Source organism: Sylvia atricapilla, chromosome 9, assembly GCF_009819655.1.
Source record: "Sylvia atricapilla isolate bSylAtr1 chromosome 9, bSylAtr1.pri, whole genome shotgun sequence".
NCBI classification, from domain to species: domain Eukaryota; kingdom Metazoa; phylum Chordata; class Aves; order Passeriformes; family Sylviidae; genus Sylvia; species Sylvia atricapilla.
This window is the reverse complement of record NC_089148.1, coordinates 3,261,897-3,288,210: the sequence shown is the minus strand read 5'-3', so window position 1 is coordinate 3,288,210 and position 26,314 is coordinate 3,261,897. Positions and strand designations below refer to the sequence as shown.

At 36.1% G+C, this 26,314-nt stretch overlaps 2 protein-coding genes across 2 annotated transcripts in view; both read right to left on the bottom strand.

The window, feature by feature from the left end:
* Positions 1-26,314, bottom strand: part of DENND1B (DENN domain containing 1B) — a 226,389-nt gene that overhangs the window by 27,250 nt on the left and 172,825 nt on the right.
* The window catches only part of LOC136365166 (DENN domain-containing protein 1B-like), a 42,589-nt gene continuing 39,370 nt past the window's right edge, over positions 23,096-26,314 (bottom strand). The window contains exons 9-10 of the mRNA XM_066325518.1: positions 23,250-23,350; positions 23,096-23,145 (exon numbers count right to left, since the gene is read on the bottom strand). Coding sequence (XP_066181615.1) covers positions 23,106-23,145; positions 23,250-23,350 — 141 coding nt within the window. The 3' untranslated portion in view covers positions 23,096-23,105. The remainder of the gene's footprint in view (positions 23,146-23,249; positions 23,351-26,314) is intronic.

The window sequence follows — 26,314 nt, the reverse complement described above, 5'->3', positions numbered from 1 at the left end:
AGGAACTGCTTAGTTGTACTGGAACGATGCTTCACAAAACTGTTCTCACAGAAAGTTATAGGCTCTCCCTAAAAAATTGAAATAGAAGTTGTTAGGATGGTGAGCATATATATATATATATACACACACCATAATTCACTCCAAAAATATGTGTCTGTACAAAATTAATTCTATATTTATTCTACAAAGACATGAGAAGATTGATAAATATATTACTGATTTAACAGGAAATTATTGAAACATACATCTGTTTTATTTTTACACAAAACAAAGGCTACAAACTGAAACATGGTTATGAGAAAGATTCAAACATTAACACTTCATACAGTAAAATATATTTTTGCACATGGGAAAAGTGCACAGCCTATAGATACCACAACCCTTGGATGATGAAAAAAAAGATAAACAAGTATTCAATGAAAAGTCAGAGCTTGCTGAAAAAAACTGTTGCTGAAAACAACATTCATTGAAAGAAGGATGCTACTGAAAGTATTTATAAACTATCAAATTCATTCCTCTGTTATTCCCTAATTTCATTCAAAATTTGCTGTCTTCAGTGTGCACAGACCACTGGATGTTCCTGTGGAGCATTTCTCCAATTTTGTATTCTTGTCCATACTTCTTGATAAATACTTGAAGCTGTTTGGCATAACTGGACAAATCATAGAAACATTATGAAGTTTGTGTGGTAATCAAGGTATACAATCAGATCTCACCACAAAGGCAAAAGGCCTCTCACCCAAGTTTACAAACCAAAATGATTATCAGGTTAGCAACAACCAAAGGTCTCAAAGACACAAAACTTGGAATGCCACAAAATGCTCCATCCACTTGAAATTCTATGATCCACAAGCTACATCTCCAGAGCAGTCCCACAACAGAATAAAAGATACCTCAGCCACTCAAAAGAAGGAAGATCAAAGGCAACTGCTACTGATCTTCACAACAGCTCCAGCCACTTTAAAGACAAATTCCTTAATGGCCATGATCACCCCAGCTTTGTGCTCCCTAGCCCTGGTTAACTCCAATGGCACTCCTGCATGTGCCCATCATTCCAGCTGACTGCAGGGAGGTGTTCCCAGTGTCACCAAGCACTTTCTCCAGGAGACTTAGCTGAGTCTGCTGGAGCAGCTGTGAATCATTTTCAACTGTCCCTTACACCTTACACTTTGTCTTTAAACGGTTCAAGTGTTACCTAAGGGAACGTTGTAGCAAAACCATTGTGATGTAACTTTAAAATCTATTCTCATACTATCAAAAACGTCCTCTTTTTCCGAGTCTTTCTTTTCTTTACAACTCAGCAAAGTATTTAAGTTCAACAAGAAGTCTGGCATCCTTACCTCTTTATGGAAGCTTTGATTTTAGAAAAGTTCTCTCACTAGAGAAACTAGAAGCCTTACATTTGCACAATTCTTGCCCAGTCCCAGAGTAGCTGGAGACATGAAGCCAGCTCAGTACAATACACAGCACTGTGTCCATCGAATCTCCAGAAGCACCCAAGTTAGTCCCACTATTCATCCCAAAATAACTGGTGAACACAGTGCACATGCAGGACATGCTGGATCTGCCAAACAGCCTGAAATGTTCATGGTACTTTAAATAGCACTGCCTTCCTGACCCACTTTGCATTAGCTATTCCTGAGCTCCTAAAGACTCTTGTCTTAAGAAGATGACCCCAAGCTACTTAGCAAATCAAAGTGCATCAAAACAAATGGAACAGTCTCCAGTGAGACATGGTGGTAATAAGACATAGTGCTCCTGAGGGCAGACTCTCTTCTCAGTTCTGCTGCCCTTCCAAAAAATTTCAAGGCAGCAAATTAAAGGAACTCCCTATAGATACTTATATATGTACACACGCACACACACACATATACATAGTATTTATTTTGTTGTTGTTGTTACACAAAGAAGGCACTTCTGGAAATACAGAAGCTTTGTAGGAGTGCAGCTCTGACTAGATGATGGCTCATCACATAACTAGGGAACATTAAATTTAGGAATAAAGAGTGAAAAAAAATTCAAAATAAACTACTTATTAAAATAAAAACTAAGCTATGCTTCCCTGTGCCAGTCTCCCAATCCTCTTGGGACAGACCAAAAAGGAGAGGTTATCTCCCTAGAGGAGAGAAAACAGGCATGCTTGCTCTGCCCTTTCACACCAGCCAGGGAGGAAACAGCAGCCAGCCAGTTTTCCTGACAGCACTTCTTGTAGTGAAGCCTTCTAAGAGAACACCAGGAAGTAATAGTTCAACACTCATTTTCAGTGCATGGCTGTAATATTTTCCCAAATACTTTCCTTTAATCACTGGATGTTTCAGATACCTAGTAAGAATGCATGCACTGGTGTATCTGTTCCCTTATCAGTACCGTTCAGACACAATAACCAAAGCTATTTCTTTGCTGAAAATTCATTTAATTCTATAAGGAGTTCACATCCAAAGGTCATCCATGTTATTTCAACCTGCTGACTGTGAGACTGATTTAAAAATTTGAGTAGGTTTAAAGCTCCTACCTGTTCAGCACATGAAAATGAGAAAATCTGTTGAAACCTGCAGAAATTCCGCATGGAAGCTTTCTCAGGGTATGTGTGGTAACTTTAATGAAATTGCATTAAATAACACAATTAACTCCTAGCTCTTTTATTTGCTCAAGGTTCTCACCAACAAAATTGTTTTCCAAATAAAATTTCTACAAATCTTCCACATTATTACTGCAAACACGAATCCTTTGGAAGTGCTATTAACAAGTAAATTATTTAATCACTATAAACAAAACTAGCTCTCAGTGTTTTCATACATAAAACCTGTAACATTCCTGCTTCTGCAAATACAGCTGACTACCTTTAGAAACTGAGTTTTGGAGGAATGCTGCACTGATATTTAACTGCTCAACCATCAACTGGCCCCTGTTGTATTGATCTACAATGTACTTTCAAAACAAGTTCGATCCAAACCCAGTGGGGACTCCGTACTGAAAAGTAGACAGCTAATACTCACACCAAACAATCTCTGCCCAAACATGATATCTATCCTTCTAACAACAGTTGCTATAGAATTTTCTTCTTCTTTCAGAGCTTGCCACACACAGCAGGAATTTCTTACTCTAAGCTACATTCACATTTTAAGCAAGCTATTTATACAGACCTCAATGGAACATGAAAACTGAGCTAAACCAGTGTGATCATTTTAAAAGGAATGAAAACCTTTAGATTAGAAGGTGCATTTGTGCCTTCTAAATCTAGTGATATTTAAATTGAACAAGAAGTAAAAATATTTTTTTTTATTGCAGAAAACATTGCCTCACTCTAGCACGACCCACAACAACTATTAGTTCTACTGCAACAATTAATATCCTTTCATTTTGATGTTAGAATTCATCTTTTTTTAAAATCTCTGTCATGACATTCAGAGAAAAAGGCCAAGGGTAACTGAGCATGTGCTGTGATTCTTCTCAGGAAGGTACCATTTACAAATTTTTCCAGACTGTGTAAATCTCTTGCAATCTGCCAAAAAACACCAAAAGACTCAGATATACTGGTATTTCTTACAGCCAAATTATACCTAAAACCAGCTCCTATTAACACAGCATCTATATTCAAAAAAGGACCAGTAACAGTCCTTGAAACAAATAAAACAAATAAATAAAACCACAAATAAATAGTCATAACAGGTATTACACATGGTGGTTCTGGATCTAAACACCAACTATGTTCTGCCATTTCATCACTGTTTCTGTACGCTGCTGTACTTTTTACACCTAACTCTTGAGGGAAAGGTAAACAAGTCAATGCCCATTTCAAGTGATACCTGTCATTTTGAAACTGAATTATAATCATTTATTATCTGTGCATCCTCAAATAATTCAGATGCATTTTGAATTTCAATTTTTTTTCCAATACAAATTTTACTTATTTTATTGTGTTATTCTGATTTGTTGTACATTGAATACAACATCTGTTGGACAGGTGATGTCACTGCTTGTCAACACCAGCCCAAAGTATCCAGTTACCATTGGATTAAAGAGAGATCTGACAGGCTGTGCCATCTTCACCATGAAGGTTATCCTGGCCCCCCTGAACTCCTACTGCTGAGCATTCCAGAGCAAGCCTTTGCTCTTCCTTTCTGATGAGTGATGTTACAACCATCACAACTTGAAACAAAACTATTCTGGGTTTATATTTTTTTTTTTTGTTCTAACATCCAGAGCTTCAAGGACTTTATCCCCAAAGGAGGGGAATTTAATCTCTATCATGGCATATATTTTCATATTCAGTATTTTTCAACTCCTTCTTCCTTCTCTTATCTACCACTCCCTCTCCAGACACAGTCTGGCTTTTTAAGAATTCTTTAAGTCACATATTATTTTATTAACTGGCCATAATGCATATGGCCTTATGAAAAACGTGTCCTAGTCTTTGCCTTCATCTGCCCATGTACATGCAGGAAGAACATGTAAAGTAAAATCACTGGGAAAAACAGGTCACACATACCCTGATAACAAAATGACACAAACACAAACTTCACAACTGCCATATTTGTGTCTCTGTCCCACCTATGCCTTCAATTCTGAAACATGGAACATGCATTATCATAAGGAGAAATCCCCAAATGCTGGACTACCCAAAGAAATGAGGAGCAACACAAGGTTCAAGGCCACGCTGTGAGCACCCAAATTAAACAATATTTCAAAATGGATTGCAGTCCTCTATGCGAAGGACATCATATACAAAATCCTTATAATTCACCATTCCACTGATGATACTTTTTTCTGGATTATTTTTCGGTCATTTATCAAATGACATTGGTGCAAGTTTTACAATCGTCTCCACACACCATGTGTAAGGTGTATTCCTTCTGGAACAAAGCAGAGCTCCAGCTAGTCATGGGTATTCAGCATTCAGCACCAGACTAGAATCAGAACCACAGTGAAGGCAGAGATGCACTCTGTGTGTATGTCAGGTCCTTAGCACTAGCTGGGCTGCTCTGCTCTACAGATCCACTCCTATTACACAATATTTGCTAATGTAAAGTGTAGCATATTAAAAAGTACTCTTAACACTTATATCAATTTGACAGATTAATTTAGTAATGATTAAATCAGAAAAAACCAGCTATTTCTTCTTTTCATTTACCGGATTAAGTGTTTCATTATCATTTAATATGCAGGAAAAAATATTATAATCTTTATTACATGTCATATTTCCTGTCTGTATTGGAGTAGTCAGATTTTCCATATGGTCCTTTGGAGGCCCACGAACTCTCTGCAAGACCCCTGAAGATTCCCATTTTGCCTTTCACCAATCATTTTTTTCAATAATTGCTAGACGTTTGTCCAAGACATATTGCTATAGTGGGGAGAATCTGTCCTGTGCTGCAAACAAACAGTTGCACAGAATGAGTGCTCAGTGTGATGAACAGCGTTTGGAGTGGAGAGAAGTGTTGGATGAGTACAGACACTATTAAAGCTGTTCCTTACTCAAAGTGAATATTAATGACAGTTGTTTCATGTTTCAAGTTGAAATCATACAGGACACACTCTTGCAAGGAGAATAGTTCACTTAGACATGTTTTTCAACTTTCAAGCAATTGGTAACTGTCCAAATACATTATTTCATTTTTCATCAGGAGGTTTGTGATCCTCAGAACTGTACAACGAAACACTTCAGTTCTTGATTTTGAACATAGAAGTTTATTATAGCAGATGCATTTCAAATCTATCTGGAAAATATATTCATTTAAATATTACCCCTACAAATTTTCTACACAAATACTACTTGAGTTCCTGAAAAAATGTAAATTAAGTCTGTAGCTGTGGTTTAAATTACCTTATTAGACCTGGCACCATAGACACCAAAACAAAGGAAAATATTTTCGTTCCCACAGCAGTTATCAAGCTTTGATAACTTATATTCAGATATAAGTTATATATATATTCAAAATATTCAGATATTCCTAATACAGCCAAATGTGATTTGATTTTTTTCAATTTTCCAATTCACAAAAGAGAAGGTAAATGAAGAATGAGATGCATAATCATGTAAAAATCCTCTTAATTTCTACTAATACAGAGTGAATTCAATTTTTCTTTCACAACAAAAATTCTGTGAAATATTGAATTCGTTAAGATTATGTGAACACAGCTCAAAATAACAGTTACATGGGGGTTTCATTTATTTTTAAATATGCTTTGTCTTTGGACAACTTGATATCAATCCAAGATATGCTAGTATTTGCCAGCAGACTTCTGCTTGCTAAAATATTCTGAAAAAACATGTCTTTAAAAAAAATGATCAGGCTACAATGGTTTCATAAATATCTTCTCTTATATGCAATCAGTAGAGCCAAAAAAGATAAATCTGCAAAAGAAAAGAAACACTTCAAAGGTCATTTTGACAAATGTTTGCCAGTTGAAATGATGCATAGTGCACTGTTTCCAATACAGTGCAAATGTAGAGATCTCAGCTATGCCAACAGTTTAACTGAAATAAAATGGGAATCAGTTAAAAGGAGAGCTCATTTCAAAAGGGATGCTAACCAGGATGCTGCAGAACTTGCACACTCAGTTCCACAGTCACCAAAACAAAGGACTGACAGAAGCTTATTTCTGGTCAGAACAGAGCTCAGGACATCATGCAGACTGACATCCTTCTGTTTGTACATATCCTAAGTGTCCAAAAAACACTTTTTGACTTAACAGCTCTTGCTGCAAGCTGCCATGAGTTGGCATGGACTCACCTTTAGAGTAAGGAGTGAATTAGATTCAGGTGATGGCACTATGTAGTAAAGGATGACTATCTGTTTTGTTGAAATGATTTGTTTTACTGAAACAAGCGGTGTGCTGAAATCCAGCCATTTCTAAAACAGGTGCAGGCCTTCCAATATGGAATGCAAACAGGATTTCCACATTTTAAGAGAACTGCTAAACATAAACATGTGAACTGAACCTGTACACGTCTTCATGTCTGCATGGGTCACCCTCCCTCTCGTAACCGCCAGCTGGTGTGCAAAATGCTCACAGCACAAAGAACTACCTGGATGAGAACCACCTGGGGAGAAGCAGGACCCAAGGGCCAAACTGTATTTTAAAGTTCCCTCCAGTAAAGCCCTCATCTAGAATTAATAACTATCCTATCCATTTCCATCAAGGAATACCACAGCTTCTCAGAGAGCTCTTCTCACCCCCAGAAAAATATCCACCAATGTTCTGCACACCTACCAACTTTACTAATCTGACTCCCCAAGTGAAGATGATTTTCTCCTATCAAATCTGAATTTATCTGAATCCATCAGACAACCAAACACTGTATCCTCAGAATTCAATTCACCCAATGTCATCTCAGTGCACTGGATCAAACCAACTACTATCAGTAGTTTGCAAGAAAAGTAATCTGGACTACTGGGTGAAATTAATCTTTAAGTTTTTTCTGATAAATTACTTTATCTCCAACAGGCTCAATACATGCCACTCTCATTATTTAGAAATTATGAAAGCTCATAAAACATTAATCAACTGAATACCAGCAAAATGTAAAAATACGAATTCTGAGGTTCTGATGAGATAAAACGGGTTTTCATTTCTCCTGTCTTCCAAGTGTAATCAATATAAGCAGATAATGGGAGAGATGCCTGTTTGACTCATAAGTGACTTCTGCTAGGAAAGAAGCTTCTGCCCTCCAACAAAGCAAAAGTCTGAAATGCACAGTGCCTTCAGTTCTTCACTACGTTAAACCAGGTGATCTCCGTGTGAGCAGCCTCAGTAATAAAATCAATTCCATACTAAACAAAGAATAAAACTAACACAAATAAGAAAACAGCTGGATGAGTATTATCCAGGACAATTCACTGTCAAGAGACAGAGATATCTTCCAATTCCTCAGCACAGAGTAAGATTTAAAACAGACTATTCCGGACCGGGATAAAACATTTCACATTTCCCTTGAAAGAATGACACCGTGCTCTTACAAATTCAGGGAAAAGAGCACTAGGGAAGCCATCTTACTGGTTTGTATCTCAGTGCATCCCTGTAGGATCCGAAGAGTGCCGCCTGTGCCCGAAGGAAGGCCCTGGCCACTCCATCGCCCGTAGCTGTCGACTGCTTTTTCAGTTTATTTTTCAAGGCCGAGACCTGCGTGACAGAGTGGAACAGTTAAATTAACACCTCAGAAATTGGTACAGCGAGGTATGAACCCAATCAGCAGGCAAACCAGAGTGTCTACAGGTCAGACAAAAATTCATCCTCCTCCTTGATAGCTTATCTTTTTAACTGCAAGAAGCACCTGCTGGTCTGTTAATTGAAATGAAGGCAGGGGATGATGGTAGAGTGCTAATGCAGATTGGTTTATGCTCTCTTTTTTTTTCCAAGGCCTCTTGACATAAATAAGCTTAATTATTTTACAGTAAAATACACGAGTCATTTTATTGCATATTTTTTTTCCCAGCATAACATGTATTTGCTTGCTTGAATGCAGACAGTTGGAAATGTTTTATTTAACCTATGAAGGTTTATTTTTAAGGACTCTTTAATGATCACCTACTATACAGTGCCAAGGAGTATCTCTTATTTTAGGTCAAATTCCTGTCTTACATCATTTCTCATGCACCATGGGAGTACCTGCTACCACAATCAAATAGTTGAGAAAAGTTATTGTAAATTCAGTATTACACTGCCTCCAGAATTGTCCTTGAAGATAAAACATGTGAAAGGGAAGAAAACAAAGACAGCAATTAGTAAGTGCCTGCAGTTTAGATGGGGAAAAAAAAGAAAGAAAGAAAGACCATTCTGATTGTAGTAGTTGGCGTTTTAAGGAGGCTTGTTGTTCTTTACTTGGCAAATAACGACCACTGGTTAGACAGAAATAAAGAAAAAGAAAAAAATAAAGGGGGAAGTTTTATTACAAGATACGTGAATTATACCCAGATATAATTTATACTCTCCTAATTTCCATCATGAGGGAGGGACACCTGGAAAATAAGTCAACTCTGTTTATGTAGAATACACATTTCTATATCCCTTTGTATTGTAACATACCCAACAGAGCATTATTTAAGTCCCTAAATGAAGTAACATTCCGAGTTATTACTGAAATGGAATATTATAAATACAAATTTATCACCAAAACAGCTTTCATTCTTTTGGAAATATATGCAAGAATGAGTATCTTTTTGTTTCTTTATGCAAGTAGTCCTGACTGCTCTTGTAGATGATGATTGTAATTGAAGTGTCAACCTAATTAACAACTAAACTTTGAATAATGCTAATGAGAACTGAACATGGCATCAGAGAAAAGACCAGCTCTACAGGTGATAAACCTTCACAGTAGTGACATTTTCCAGTGTAAAGTCACAGTTACTGTGATCTGATCAAAGAGAGAGACCCCCATTGGGTCCAATTATAACTATAGTTTGGGAAAAAAAAATTATTGAGTTATGATGTTCATAATCTATGCAGAAAGGCCTTTACAGTATAGGTCTTTTCCCCATAGCTGTGATCTTTTCAATTTATATCCAAGCTCCACAGATCTAGATAAAAGTTTAGAGCCTGATTCATTTAGCCCATGGAAAGCACACACCAAGGCTCGTTTATGTTCTTGCCTTACACTGCAAAAGGAAAAAAAAAGACAAGTCTGAGTACAAAAACTGGCTAAGAAGTTCAAGGTTGAAAAAAATAAATGCATGTCCTGGTTTTGTGGTTTGATTTTTTTCTTGTGTTCTGTATTGTATGATTGTTTTCTAGTTGCACAAAATGAGATTTCATTGTGGGAAAAATAAATAAATCCAAGAATATCTGCACATGGACAGTTGCACCGTTTGACTAAAATAAAAGCAATAACACAAAGTCAACAAGAACTGTCAACCTTAAAATTTGGTCTCTGGCAGGAGAGGCAAAGCATCTTCAAAATGTAAGGGAGGGAAAAGGTAAAAAAGTCTCCACATTCTTTATATCTACATTCTTCTAAATTATACCTTATGATTTTGGGGAAATTATGGCAGATAAGGCAGGTTAAGAGCATAGGGGGGTAAAGATAATGCAGAGCAGAGGGATTACATGATCAAATGGGGAACATGAATGAAAAAGATATTTTCTAATTTTCTCAGTTCTGGCAGGCTCTAAGTACCCTATTGTAAATTTGATTAACAGGATGCTTTAGGCAAAAAGAAAAAAAAAAAAAAAAAAGAAAAAAAAACCCAAAAAAACCAAAAAACCCACAACATTAAAAAGAACAATAGAAAACAAAAATCCCTCCTGCTCTATTGCCCTAGTGGTGTGTCATTGGCTCAGCAACATTAAGAACCTCCAATGGGTTGGCAGTGGAGGTAGGTGCTCTGGACATTTCATGTACTCTCCTGGAGGGAGTCTGAGCCTCAGAAAGGCAGTGCTGGAGTTCAAAGAAAGCTCCTCCAATTCCTGTTTCTCTCAGGGGGAAACGTTTAAAGGCAAGAAGAGCTCCATCAGATTATTCTGCAGAAGAGCCAGGAGCGCAGTGCTCTTAAGAAGAAGCCTGCAGAGATATGTGAGCCAGGGCTGTGTGTGAGCCACAGCCCTGCTGTGCCTGCTGTCCCAAACAGGACCCTGGTGCAGCACACCTGAAGTGTCCCTGGGACCTGCCTGGGCTTCCTCCCACCTGAGGCCAGTGAACACATAAGCAGAGGTCAGTGCTTACTCATGGCCCAGCCACACTTGGGTAGGCTGATGTCAAATTCTCCTAGTTCCACATCTGAACCACAGACAGAGTGACAGAGGGACATTGTAAATTTTATAGCCAGGACAGTAGGCACAGGTAAGAGACAGGCTGCACTGAACTCCTTGGAAGGAAGGACCTGCTACACAGCAGGTTGTGATTGCTTAGATCCATGTGCCTCAAACCAAGGAACTGTGAGACCCCTTTGGGTGACATCATTTGTAGCACTTAAAATTATTTTAAAGTTACATGATTCTGTCGCCAAGCCCAAAAAATTGCAAGCAGCATCTGTATCAAAATCTTTTCCTCATATATATTTTAATCCATCTACCTAACTATAATTAAGAATGCCAAATCTTTCTTCTTTGTATCTCTTTTGCAGAAATAGCCTTTTACAAAGCTTAAAAATAAAGAACTGCAAGCAACAAACTGCAGGAGTTAGAATGCTGTTAACATTTATTTCTGAAAGACACCAGTGATTTGCTGCGGAAATGGTATTATTAATTTACACTAGAAGCAAACTGTTTTTATCTTCTCCTAGCAACAGCTTCTCATAGGAAGGTGACTTCACTGGACTGCTAAACACTGCCCATGAAGAGCAATCAGAATTTCAGGAAGGTTTAAAATCAATAAAATAGTTTTTCAAAGATACAGATGAGACTGATACATAATTAAGTGTAACTAAAATGTAGAAACATACTGTGTGGGTCACTGAAACAAAAGGTATCATTTATTTAAAATTGCTACCATACCTCCTTTCAAAGACTCCTAAAATCTAAATATCTGATAGACAGAAAACGTGACTAATATCTCTTCAATATCCATGGGAATAGATGAATCGCCTCAAATTAAAAAATAAGTTAATAAGATCACATAGCTATTAATCAAAATCTTTGCTCCTGCAAAAACTCAAAAGCACCCATAAATTTAAACACATATAGAAGAATTATGTTTGTGTATGTTTGTTGTCTGAAAAATATAGAACCACACACCGGAGTTTCAAGTGATTATTAGATCTCTGAAAAAAATATATCCAGATATTTCTCTGGTATTAGAAACATTTGTTATGTTTGAAAATATTTTTGCTGTTTTCCATCAGAAGATGCCACTAAAAATGTAAGCAGAAGCTCACTCTCAAAACCAAGAAAGTAAGAGAAGATCACAGACAAAAGGAACAAAACAAAAACCTCAAAACAAACTAGAGTCTGATATTTAAATCACTATTTCTAGTAAAGGGCTTCTATGTATTTGATTATTTGATTATTATCTAAACGCAGACAATTTAGGCATCTTAGGGAGACCTCCAGCATTTAATCACATTTTTAGACATTTAGACAAAAGCAATTACTTAAATGCAAATGTTTTCAAAACTAGTTGTACTTTTCAATCTCATATTCTAGTTTCTAAAACTAGATCAAGGTTCAACAGAATCTCAGCACCAAGAACTTGTTCACAATAAACAGTTGCCTCAAACACTGCTGACTGCTCTGAGTTTCTAAAATATATTAGTAATAATTTTGGCTACTTTCTGATGGAAAAAAAATTATAAGCTATGTTATTTATATTTTGCAAAAAATCTTTTTAATTGCACTGTTAAACACTGACCTTAATTTCTTTATAATACCATTAATCCTCATCTTTTAAGAAATAATTTGCACTCCCAGTTATTACTGCAAAAAGTAACCAATTTTCTACATGAATTACAGCCTACTTCTCAAATGCTACTTTTAGAACAGTCATGTTCATATGCCACATTTATGGTGTTAAAATCCTCTGACTTTAGGAATCTCAAAACTAAAGCTCTAAACCCCAGTTTAGATTCTGTACTAAATCACAGTGTGCAGGTACCAGCAGTTCAAACACTACGAATCCTTCAACAGCTCTGTAGCTTTTGCAGTTGACAACATTTAACAACCACAGAAAAACTAAAAGACTATTCTGTTGTTTTCGGAACATCATATTTGCAAAAGTTCTGCTCAGTCTATGATTTCAAGTCATTAAAACCTGGTTGCTAAAAGTGATGCTGTCAATTCTGCAAGCTGTTTGGAAAAGTGTTCACATCTGAGCAAAGGAGAAGTCTTTATGTTAGAGTTAAGCTCAAGCAGGTACTGCAGAGTCAGGCCCAAAATTTATAAATTTCAGTCTGTGGTCATGAATGCCCTTCTAATGCCTTATACTATTGAAGTAGAGAACTGGGTACTATTATATTAGGAAATTTACTCCCAGAGAAGTAGATCCTTTCTTTTTATTTTTTTTTTTTTGTATTTGTTTTTTTTTTTTTTTTTTGTTTTTTTTTTTTGTTTTAATTAAAAAAAATAGACAAGCTCACAGTGAAATGATGAAATTTAAAAACAAGCTTTCTTGTCAGAAGAGCAAAAAAAAGAGGGGCTTTCCCCCTTCCAAGAAAACAAAGGATTCCTGAAAGTCCAGCCCTGATTTATTCTTCCAATTTTAAATACCTTAGGAGTAGCGGAACTGCTACTGGCATGGTAGTATTTCTAACAGTCAATAAATCTAAAATATTATGTGTGAATATTGGAATGAAGCCATTAAGAAGATTACAGCATGCAACACAGCAGAGGGTCCTCATGAAAAAAGGACTGGTAATTCAGGACAACTGTGACCACTGACCTTTGAACAGTCAAGACCACTGGTCAGTCTGAAGGAATAATAGAGTTCACATGCATGGAAAGTCATCTAGCCTGTAACTATAATTTAAATGCTGAAGTGAATGATTTAAAAATGCCTTTAAATCTCAGTTAATTTATTATACAGTTTATTAGACAATGCCATAGAATGTTTCTTTCAATCTTAAATTTATCAGGAAAAAATTCACGATCAGAGCACATATACATGGGTAAACCATTAAATACCTATGCTGTGAGGACATCATCAGGCTTATTGATCAAGAAAGTAATTACTCTGTTCCCTCTGGACACAAGAAACAGTTTTAGAAAACTTGGAAAATACTGCATTTCTTTAGTTAGGCTGTTAACCAACCTGGAATCAATTTTTGAAAGGGACAGTAAGACTACAACTTCTTTTATATTTTCAGTTCTTCATTCTGTTTTAATGCCTTTCAGAGGCACTTATTATATTTTTCTATCAGAAGTTTTACTACTTTTGTATGTATGCTTACGAGGTGTCTCTATATAAGTTAAAATGCTTCACACATGTATCTTTGACATTCTCTTTAATGTTTTAAGCCTGACTTAGTATTTTGACTCCTCACTCCTGTGTCTTACACTTTTCCTCAAGATGTCAGCAGCTGCACTGCCCCTCATGAATGCAAAAGGAGGACAAGCATTTTGTCACCTTATGAACCAAACACAGTCCTGTGCCTTTTGTCTGTGCTTTTTGTTTCCAGGTTTTCCAAATATAATTTTATGTGCATTCCATCAAAATGTTTCAAGTGCCTTACAGATTGAAGTGAAGAGATGGGATTATTCAAATTAAAAGTTTCAGTATAAAATCCTGAAATTCGGCGAGTATATTTTGCATAGAACACAGCTATTCTTTTTTTTTTTGTTCTATATTAGATAAGGAAAATATTATTCTAAGTCTAGTAGTCTGTACACTTGCGTAACCTACATTAAGATTTGCAGTAATAATGTGCATATATTCGGTGAGAAAATACACTTTGAGAAGAAGGAAGACCTATATCCCTATTTCCTTCATGCTAGCCTGCTTATTTAGAGATCATTTTAATATGCACCTGTAAAGCACATGACAAGTGTCTCTTACTGCACAAAGATCCATTTTGGCTGTTTTAGAGGACCTCCAGCATCTCCTGGAATATGATGCTTAATTCTCAACTCCACATCCAGCTACTATCTGGCATACAGACCTTCATGACACTGCAACATCAGCCCTATTTAGTCAATGGAAGTCCAGTTAAAGTCACTTACCAGGCGATGACTCTTTTTTCACTTAACTTGTTATACTCTTAATGATAGAGTACAGTCAAAGTTACTGTATCTGTGTTTGTCCATCTATCCATGCATATGTAAATCACAAAACACATCACTGTAATAATACATACTCTAATGTAAACCACAGAACACCACAATAATTTTTATAGTCTTTTACATTTCTGAGCTATAGTTGATACTGAGTCCAAAGATCAACCAAAGATCTATAAAATTCTAGATTTTAACATCATTAAAATCAAAGGGCACTGTCATGAATAATATCATCAAGAGATTGACTTCTATTGTACTAAATATATACAATTTACCAACCAAATTTTGTTATTACAAAAGACACAGTATGTCACTACAGGATCTTACTTGGATTATGACAGGAGTTTTTATGATTTACAATTTCAAAAAATGTAACTCTTTGATTTCATATTTTGATATAAAATTCTTTGTCTTGACAACTAATTGTGATAGCTGGTGCATCTTTAATTGAATAATGAAAACAGTGGTTTCACAATTATATTCTTTTAGAGCTCTATTGGGAAAAACAAGATAAGTGGATTTTGTGACTATTTAAAATGATATACAGAATACGTTCCCCTATAGGCAAAAAAAAAAAAAAAAAAAAGAGCGGGGGGGCACCCTCTGCAAGATCAAAGTCCAGAAAGAACTGGCACTTAATTTATCATCCTTTACAGACAAAAGACAGCTTTCGTCATTTCAAAAGGATCAGATGTCTTTTATGACAAACTGGGTTTGCAGTTTAATTTACAAATAGAATTCTAAGTAAGCAGTCTTTGCTCTGCCAAAGCAAATGACAAACAGTATAGGTTTTTACTCACGCAGCCCTCAGCAGGATAGAAGAGATTAAAATAAAACTGAAATAATTTAGAGAAAATAAATAAATGTTTCACAAAGTTGAAGAAGATCAAAGCCTGAATTTTCTGACCCCAACTGTACAAGCATTTCTTATTATATTGACCAGTGCCATCAGATCATTAATTAAAAGGAAAGCGCTGGCAGGTGGCAGGGAAGCAGCAGCCGATAATTGGCCCCCTTCTTCTTTTTGCCTTCAAAAACTCTCTCGTTCTTTTGCAAGACATGCCACTAGGCAGACAGAAATGCCTACTTTGTAATATAATGATTAAGATGAGATGAAGAGACTCTTCCGTTTAAAGCAGCTCTGCCTAATGAATGCGGCTAGCTTTATAATTACGACCCTACTTTTACAATAAGGGATATGATGTTCCATTCAACATCTCTTCAGCTGTCAAAAAGGTAAAAATCTCAAATATAGGGGTCTGCACGAGGTGCTTTTCACCCCCTTATTCCTTTTATAGCACTTAGCAAAATGAGGCAAGAGTAACTACGAGTAACTCACGCACCTATATAAGAAAGAAAGAATGAAATGTCTAAGACTCACCACTTCACCAGGTAGGTTGTTCAGGTCATTAAAAGGAGTTTCTAGAGTATTTGTGTCAACATTTAGTAAAACCACATCCTCCAGTGATCTATTTTTAACTCTCTGTTAAGAAGAAGAAAAAAAAGTACTGGAAAAACAATTTACTATGGTGTCCCCCTGAAGTACATTTTTATTATAATGTTGTAAATTACAAATGATGATTTTAAACAAAGGACAGTAATGACAAAAAGCAGTTGGAGCTTTAGATGAAGGATTTGTGAATTAGATACAGAATTCAGAGTAGCTTTTAAAAATACTTCTTATTTTTCAAAACACTAAGGTGATATTAATGATCTCTGAAAGGAATCTCTGAAAAATAAGATTTACACAGAAGACAGTTGAATGTATTCGACAATATATTGGAAGTATACATATCTTGTAAAAACAACATTTCATTCTCTCATATTTGTGAAAATCAGATAGGACGTAAATCACATAATCAGATGAAAACCAGAAAAAATACAATTATTTGCACATTTATGTAAGTGCCAAGCATGTGATGCCTACTATTACCACAGAAGCATGGATAAAATGCTTTTTATACTTGGCTAGCAGCTAAGAATTAAACAGTTTGTTCCTTTCAAGAAAAAGGGATAGAACTCTTTTCTATATGGACCTACAATAATGCATAATAATGCAGTGCAGGAAATAATTCCTGAAGGAATTGAGAGATTTCTTTTTTCAGGACAAATCTTTCAGTTCCATTATTTCCTTACTGAATAAGAAAAAACATCCTAATCAAGATATTATGACTGATGAATGCAGGTCATATGAACCTGATTTGGGAGCACAGAAGGCTGTGCCTGGAGTGGAGAAGTGTAGATGATATAGAAGGCCTTTTTTGGGAAAAACAAAAGTACTGGAGGCTCAGGGAAGAACCAACCCCATCAGCTTAGCAGATGTGAATTGATCCTTAGAAACTGCTTTAGCAGGAAGTGAAAATCAAATCATGTTCCCAAATCAATTATCTACTCTGCATGATAATCAGCTGGCCCATGCAGGCTTCACAGCATAGTCAAACGGGTATGGAAAAAGGCAAAACTATTTCATACCCAGCTATCATGGACTAGTCAGGTGAGTTCTACTGTGTTGCTTTACATTCGAATCTGTAAAAGCCACCTCTTGTTTTTGGCACAAATTACGAATTTCTAAATTATTAAGTTAGAAATGTTATGGGATGGAGGTTAGATTCAATTTTCAGAGGGACAGGAACATAAATTATCTAGGAAATTACAATAATGCCAAAACCTGAGTGATGGGGACTCCAAAATAAATTTTACCTGTTCCTGAAAAATGAGTTTTTCCTCATTATTGGGAAAATCTGTTGCTAAAGTACTACAAGGCAGTAAAATAGCTACCACTGAGCTATTAATTAGACAGAGAAACAAATCATGACATAGAGTTGCATGTCCTTATAAAACACCTCAAAAGTAAGATTTCAAAGAGAGACATTTTTTACTTAGCAAAGCTTATGAAGCTTAAATTTTGTAATTCAGCATGTTAAAATACCAGGGATCTTTTCTGAAGCATTTCCATTAATATTTTTATGGCACATACACCTCATGATTCCCAGTACAATGAATGTATAGTAAACTTACCTCTATCAAGCTTAAGTGGACGCCAATGAGATAAGGCATCGGTGCACTGAAGAAAAAGGGTGGAAAACATCAAGTTTTAAGTAAAACACTAATGGAGTATTTTAAATCTTGGCACCTAAGACCCTAGTGGACACTGTTTAAGACAGCATTAAGTGAACAGCTGCTACAGGAATGTTTACCAGACAAGGAAAAGTTTTACTCTGCAGTAAAGATGACCACAAAATAAAGGATGCTGTTGTAATCTATGAGGCAAGGAGGCCTCACAGCTTTTCATCCAGACCTAGTTCCAGTAACTGACCACAGTGTGCTAACCCAGCAGATGTTCCCAAAGTGGTCTGGTTCTCAAACACCAACTGGAGAACATGGTCCTGGTGACCATCACCACAGTGCAACACAAACATCATTACCACCAGTTTTGGTTCTGAAACCCTCCCTTGGTAAGCCTTTGGAAGCTGCATAACATCCTATTTAACTCAAGATAATAAACTTCTCCTTTCCAATTTCCATAAGACAAGGAACTATATTCTCCAAATACAATAAATATCCACACAAAGCCACTGCAGTAAGACAGCAAGAATCTGAATTAGGCTAATTTATCATCATTTCCTACAATCTTCTGTTCTGGCAATATCTGACCAAGAATATAGTCTGTGCCCAGCACTGAAGGAAAAAACCTCCAACAATCACCATCAGACTTTTGAGTACTGTGAGATTAGTGACAATATTTGCTCCAGATAAGCGAGCAATTGACAGGCTAATTTAGGCAACTGAATGGGAAATTAGTCACTAATAGACCACAGAGGAAAAAAAAAACTAAATAAAAATAATCTCTGAAAAATAATGGAAGGCAAGATGACATACAAAAGTGCACAACTCACACAGTAATTGCTGCACAGTAATTTCTCTCATGGCAATAATTTGATCACAGATCTGAGCCAGTGGCACTGACTGATTGGTGATTGACTTCCCAAGCATGGGGCAAGGTTTCACTGCACCAGTTCACGTGGTCTCATCCATTTGGTCCCACCTCTGGGACCAGAAAAAGCAATTCTCACTTGCCTATGACTACAGCCCATTTTAGAAAAATCTGTACACCCTATGGATTAGCCAATTGCTCTCATTAACAATGTCCCACAGGAGAGGATCAATGGAAAAAAAAAATCCAAAAAACCAACAAATAAAATCAAACCCCCAGCCTGACTGGGGTCCAAACAGAATTTCATGGTGTCTATGATATCAAAATATAGGTTTGCTGAACTTGCAAACTGTCATGGCTTAAGCTTTCTAGCAAAGGGGCTTCTAAAAAGGGAAAAGAGGTCATCTTTTTCTTATCCCAATACTGATGAATTTTAGCACTTGATGACTTCATCCAGGCTAATTCTTATGCCTTTGTGAACTAAACACAAATTACAAGGTGCTCTAAATGAGTGCCACTCCAGAGCAGACACTCATATATATTCAGAGAGGATTTAAACAGCTTTAAACCACTCTATAATTTTAGGAATGCTTTTTACTATGTAATGTATTTACCCAAACCAGTAAGAATGATCACGGCTGACACACAACTGAGAATTCTGCTGCAGAATATGCAGCAAAACAGATCCTCGGGTTCCTCATATCAGGGTATCTCAGTGTTACAAATAATGTGCACAGGCAAAGCTATAGTGAAAACAAGTGCTATGTCATGTATGGATTTTATGCACGCCTGTTTTCACACACACTGACACTGTTCCAGTATCTTCACCCCGCCTGTGCTGACTTAAGATAGCTGGTGATTTGCTCCATTAATAAATCTGTCATTAAAAAGGGAAGCTTGTAGCTCTTTTCTCTAAACAATGTAACAGCTACATCCCTTCAATTTTGAAGTTAACAGAATAAAGGTACAAAGCACATCTTGCAAATGGATGAAATAAAAAGAGTGCAGACATGGCAAGTCCATTTAATTGTTTTCAGCAAAAAGTGAATTTTATCACTGCTGGATTTTGAAGTCTTAACAGCAGAGGACTGTAATAAGCACCTGAAATTGCTTGTTATGATACTACTGGGAGCTGCCATAGAGTTTTTCTCTTACTTATGCATGTTATCACCAAAATATCAATCTATGGTATCACTGCCCAAAATAATTACTATATGATGCAAAACATCCAAGTTCATTGGGAAACAATCATCCCATTCTCATGAAAACAGACATGTATATACACCCTAATTCAGAAGAGACCAAATCTCATAAAGACCTACTGCAATTGTAACCTGAATTTTCTTACTACATTATATTCTCAGCAGAGCACCAGTTTAACAGATGCTTTATCATCCAGAGACAGAACTGGCATATATTCTAATATCGGTGATGTAATTTGCCAAGATATTACAGGGAAATCTCATGAAATTAGCTTTCTCCTTTACAAAAATTAATTTTATTCAAATATAATTACTGTATCAATGTTCAAACTTAATTTTCGTAAGAGTTTTGTTGAAAACCAGCCTCCCACCCCACTCAGTGAAAGTCTCCTTTTACTTGCTTAAATGTAGAAATCAATTTTTAACAACATAATATAAAACTCAATTTTTATTAACTGTGCTGTGGGGTTTTTTTTCATAATATAATGAATATTATTTTCTCAGCCTGTATTTTGCTATCTTTTAGAAAAAGAAATTTATTATGCCTCCTTTTTTTGGATGGTCACTCCAATTCTGACACTGGAGGTCCCGTTCAAGGCAGAGATAAGCTGTGTGGGGTAAGAAACCCTCCTGAAGTCGATAAACAGACACTCTGCTCACACACTGGAGCTGGACACTCACAGCCTCACCAGTCCTGAGGCTGCTGCAGTCCACACTGACCCCCTGCTTTGGGCCACTCCAGCACTGTCTGTTACATTAGGTTTAAATCCAGCCTTTAAATCAGACAGCAGGACAGAAATTTACAGATTTTTTTTAATCGAAAAGGCAAGTGGAAGAATTGGAATAATTTTAATATAGCCCTGTTTTGCTCAAAGACACTTTTTTTTTTTTTTTTTTTTTTTTTTTTTTTTTTTTTTTTATGCCTACAACACGTACCAGCTCAGCACTTTTTGTAATTTATCAAATTCTAACCCCAACAGAATTGTATCCTTTATCTTTATGGTATTATGATGATTCTTTATCCAACTAATTAAATAAAAGTGGATTTCTCTCAAAATATGCTACATGATTAATGTGCAAAAAAATAAGTTACAGAATCAGGCCTATCTTTAAATGAATAGATTTAAATGTAATTTATCTTTGTTTAAAAAAGCCTTAGTATCACAGAATGAACAAATTATCCAAATGATAGTCCCGACTTCATGTGTTTGAATACCATTTCAGAACAGCATTAAGAAAATGAGAGTTCGTGGGAGACACCCCAACAAGTCCAACTGAAATGGTGACAATGAAATTTCCAGGTATGAAAATGCATGTTGAGCTAAAGGGAAAAATTTTATAAAGAACTTTGCTCATCAAAATGACATTAAAAATAAAAGTATAGAAAATAACTTTTTAATTCTTATATTAATTTTAAATTGGCACGATCCTGTTGGACTGTGAACTCGGTCAGGCCTACGACAAACTTTGACCTTAAGAATTCATCAAGGTTTTTTACCTTGATATATTATATACCTATGAGGAGAACATTTATTTACTGTTAGTACACCAGAACATGAGGAAAGCTAAGTAATTTATGTGTTTTTATTACACTTTTCCAACCAGTCTCACAAAAGAACCATTCAGATGATCAGAAAGAGAAATGTAAATGCACAAAAATCTGAGTCAAAAGGTCTGAATTACAGTTACTGTGATAAATCCATCAGTTGTGCATTTCTTTTCATGAACTTTATGTTTCCTTTTGAACATCTCTAAAACAGGGGAACTTTTTTCTCCACTCTATTGTACTACTGCGAAAAAGAAAAAGAGATATAAATGAATTTTACAAGTTTAAGAAACTCCATGCTTCTTTTTAATGAGTAAAAAAATTTCTCAGGTCGTGCCAGAGTGACCTAGAATCCCAACTATTATCATCATCACATGGAGCTGTGTACAGCATCTAACATTGTTATTTCTGGAAACATTATCTGGGCTTAGAAGGGGAAATAAAAAAAAAATTCTCGTATTCAGGATGCACTCTACAGGGTACAGCTTGAATGAAGGTGTTGATCTACCTTCTTAGAACAGCATTATGGATGATCTGAAAAATTACAAAGGTTCTGGCCATAAGCTCAATAATACAAAAACTAAAACACACCCAAGTTCTAGCCCATCTTGGTATATTTTATCAAAAGCAGGAGGAGAAACAATTAGTACAGAGTTTCTTCAAAAGAAAACTATCACTAAAGATGAAAGGCTTAGCTATACTTATAAGTAAAGGAAGGAGTTGGAGAACATTTGTTTTCTTTTTTAAAACAACAAATAATATACACATGAATTGTAAGAACTACCACAGAAAATATATACCATGGACAAATATTGTGAACTTCAAGAAAAACTATCAAAGACACTCAAGGAAACATAGTAAGAATTTGTTTGAAAACAAAAGTTCAGCAGACTGGATGGACTTCAGTAGAACAGCAACAGAGTCAGATTTGAGACGAGAAAAACCCAAACCAAAACCAACAACACAGAGCCCAGCAAACATATAAGTATAATTTATTTCTATGAAGAAAACATAGACTTAGCTTGGTAAGCATCTGGCTGGGCCTCAGTTTTTATATATCATAATAATAATTTCCAATCTCTAGAACAGCTTGAAATGGTTCATTTTTCCATAAAAGACCCAGAGGGTCTAGATAAAGTGAAAATCTCCAGGGACAGATATTCCTGCTTAAACAGAAAATGGAAACTCTCACTTGTTATCTCTGCCACTACTCTGAAAGAAAGCAAGTGGTCTTAGCCTGAAATTGTGAAACACAGGCATGTGGAAACATCATCCCCTTGAAGGATCAGAAGTGAATCAAAAAGCAATTCTTGTTCAACTTAAGAATATGCCAAAACCACAAAGTCTGTCATGTGAACAGAAACACATCAGGAAAAGCAGAATTCTTATTATAAAAATTTTGGAGTCCCAAAAGGAGTTTTTAAGCTCTTTTGGGAAGGCACTGGCTAGAATCCTGAGCCTGGCTGAGTTAAAATACAAACACTAAATCACTGATGAATACTAACATCTGATTCTGGAAAAAATGATCAGGGTTTTTTTTTTAATGTTTCTACAACTAAAACGTATTTCAACTTAAATAAAAGCCAAATAAAAGTAAACTGTAACACATTTTTATTTAAATTATTGAATGAGTTATCTTACCAATAAAACAGAAACTGTTCTTACTTACAAACAGGATTCTAAATGCTGCATCAGTACTAAACAGCACTGTAATTCAAGGTACCAATTCAAACACCACACCAAGGCATGCTGGAATACATGCCTTGATTCATGATTCAAGTCATCATTTAAGCATTGGCCAAAGTGCCTTCATAATCTGAATCCTGTATATTCAGTCACAATGAAGAGTCAGTGTTTTCATCAGTTACTCAGAATTCTAAGACAGGTAAGAATGTCAGAAATGGGGAAAACAGGTTAACTGTCTTACCAGCAGTAGTCCAGAAGATGTGGAGGAAGCACTGGGATGTAAATATGTTGCCAATACATTGGATATAACAATGCAGCTGATGCATGAACACAAGCAGTTAACTAAAAATAAAAACACACACACAGAATTGGCAACAACAAAAAACCATGAATAAAAAGAAAAATCTTAAATTAACTTTAGACATGCAAGAATCATAACCTCCCCAAACCATCTATTATATAATTTTTGTAAATTACTCTGAACTGCCAAAACACATCCACAAAGAACTCTGGTGTATGTGTACAAGCACAACATCTGCAAGAAGTCAGGCTAACAAGTCAAGTTAGCTCTCCCAGCTCAGCTATTCCCTTGGAAAAAGGGAAATACTCATGAATTACTTGATGCAATCATGGTCAAACATGAGTACTGCCATGAACACACAGGACTGAAGTGCATCCCAGTTTCTCCACTGAGTGGGAAAGACTCAGGGAGTTTTCTGGTCCCCATTTCTGCTATTTTTAACTGGAATTTATCTGAAGCTGCATGAAGCCACAGAACAGCACTAAACTCAAAAGCAAGATTAACTCCTGTTTTTGTCACTATCTTGATGTCCAAACTACCTTAAAAAATCTGAAGTGAATATCCCCCATAACAGAAAAGCAACTTAATCACAATTTTCCAAAACTTCCTTCCCAAAGCAGAGACCTCCAAGCCTGGCACAAGGATCATGGAAAATGAAGGACTCCTTGACAAAGAAAGGAGGTGCTACAAACTGGTTACCACTCAAAATGGACATCTCTGGTTTTCTAAAACAAACAAAAAAAACCCCACAACCACCACTTTACCCTCAAAACAAATAAATAACTATGGAATTCATTAGTAATGGGGCCCAGTTCATTCCACAATTGAACAAAATAATCTTGCAATATGTAAAGAATTCAAATTTGATCTATCCTTGCTATCATGAAGCCTCTCAAATTTCATTATGCAGGCACAGAGTAACAACAGAATGAGAAAAAAAATCAAGGCTTGAAAACAAAGTACCATATATCAATCCCATGTAGCACTACAAACCTCTTAAAAAAGGGAAAAAAAATGTTTAACAGAACGCCCCACGTAGAGCTTACCAAGCTGATGGAAAAGACAAGGCTGTGCTAATGTTTTATATCACAGCAAAATTACTACCTGAGTTTAACTTGATAATAGCACTGTTTATTAGACATAAACTTTCACAGTAACAAAACGAAGAGCAAAAAATAAAATGCAAATCTTGCCCATACAGTAGGTGGTAAAACATTATGGATTTTACATGGAAAAAAACCAGCCTTCTTTGTGGCACAGACCAGCAGTTAAAGCATTCACACCCTTGATGTCTTGGACATTTAGACTTGTAAATGAAAAATTACACTACAATTTTGTACACTAAAAATGAAAAAAAAAAAAAGCAGTTATAAGACCATTGCAGCAGAAATCACAGACAATTACAATTTGTGCAGCCTAGTTTGCTCAGCACTCAGATTAATATAACACGATTAAATATGGAAAAGAAGAGGGTCTGAAAGCTCCTGAGGGATATCATTAGGGCAAATTGCCAAAGAATGAAACATGAGCCAGTCAGGAGAGTCTGGAAGCTGCAGTGGTACCAGGGGACTTGAATGTTCGACAGTTGGAGCTTCAGTAATGTGTGAACTGCAGGTTAAGGTATCAGGAGACTCTGCTCACTGACACACAGAATGTCACTATTGACCAGCGAGCTGCCCGAGCCTGACAGCTACAAAGCAGAAAGCCAAGGATATCATAATTCCCTATTTAAACTCTTCCTTGCAGATTAACATCTCCTTCCTTAGCTTTACACCACACCTCTGCAACTACTCTCATTTCGGGCTTCTAATAATGAGCATTTTAATAACTATTGGGCTGTTACTAAGAATTGATTTGGGGGAAGAAATAAATGAGTACCTTCTCCCTCTTCTACACAGTGGGATTTATGAGGTTTATTTCCATATTATCTCTCTGTGTAGTTGAACTAACACCACTGAGAGCACAGTCCAGCTCAGCATCGTGGTTTTTGCTTTTTCTCTCTGAGTGGATATGGCATGACTAAGTATTATGTCCACATACTTTTGTACACACTCTACAAATTTCAAAATAAAACAACCTATATGAAAATTTGCATTTCATGTCTTTCAATCAGAGGCTGAAATAAAGCTGAATATACAGTCATACAGGATATCCTCTGATGTATATACAGTCACCTCCTCCCCCTCTTAATAGGCATTCTTAAATTATGAATTAAGATGGCCATACTATTTGCACGAAGAAATTTCCCTATCTTATGCATGTCTGTTGTATTTTAATTCTCATTTTAACAGAGGAAGTATGCAATTCCTTAAAAACATCTGAAGTGTTATTCAGTTGTTTTATAATCTGTGTTTTAGTGTGGCACTCACACCAGCATCTATTCACCATTTTTAATTTTTTAATCTACTAAATTTTATTCTTTCTAGCAGGAAATGTAAAGATTTGATTACTTACACATCAAGCTTTTGTTGTACTGTTCCTTACCTTTCTATTTAATAACATCTTAATGTAAACTCCTATTTTAACATTTCCCTCTATGCTGCTGCACTAGATTTCCAAACATTTTAGTATGCCATGAATATGTTTTATAGTTTCCTGTTGTATACAGCCTGTAACAGAAGCAGCTATAGGATTATGCTGCTCTTCAAACTGTGCCACATTTTATTATTCTGCCAATTCTGCCTTTAAGCAAATACTGATAAGATAATTATGGGTTTCGTATTAAAATTTGCACACTTGCTGTAAAAAAAATCTCTTTTTTGCCTTTTTTACTGTTTCAACGGTGACTGCATTTCTCAAATGTCTCAGTTATTTAAATAACCTTCCTCTTTAACTGACATATCCACTCCATGGCACAGAATGGAACTGCTGTGAAGCCTGGAATAACACTGCACATCTTAAGGAACCAGGCAGTTCAAGAGATCTGAAAATTCAGGCACTAGGGAGAACTGCAGCATTTACTCAGAATTCTGCAAAGGTGACACCAGATTTGGGGGTGTCCAACA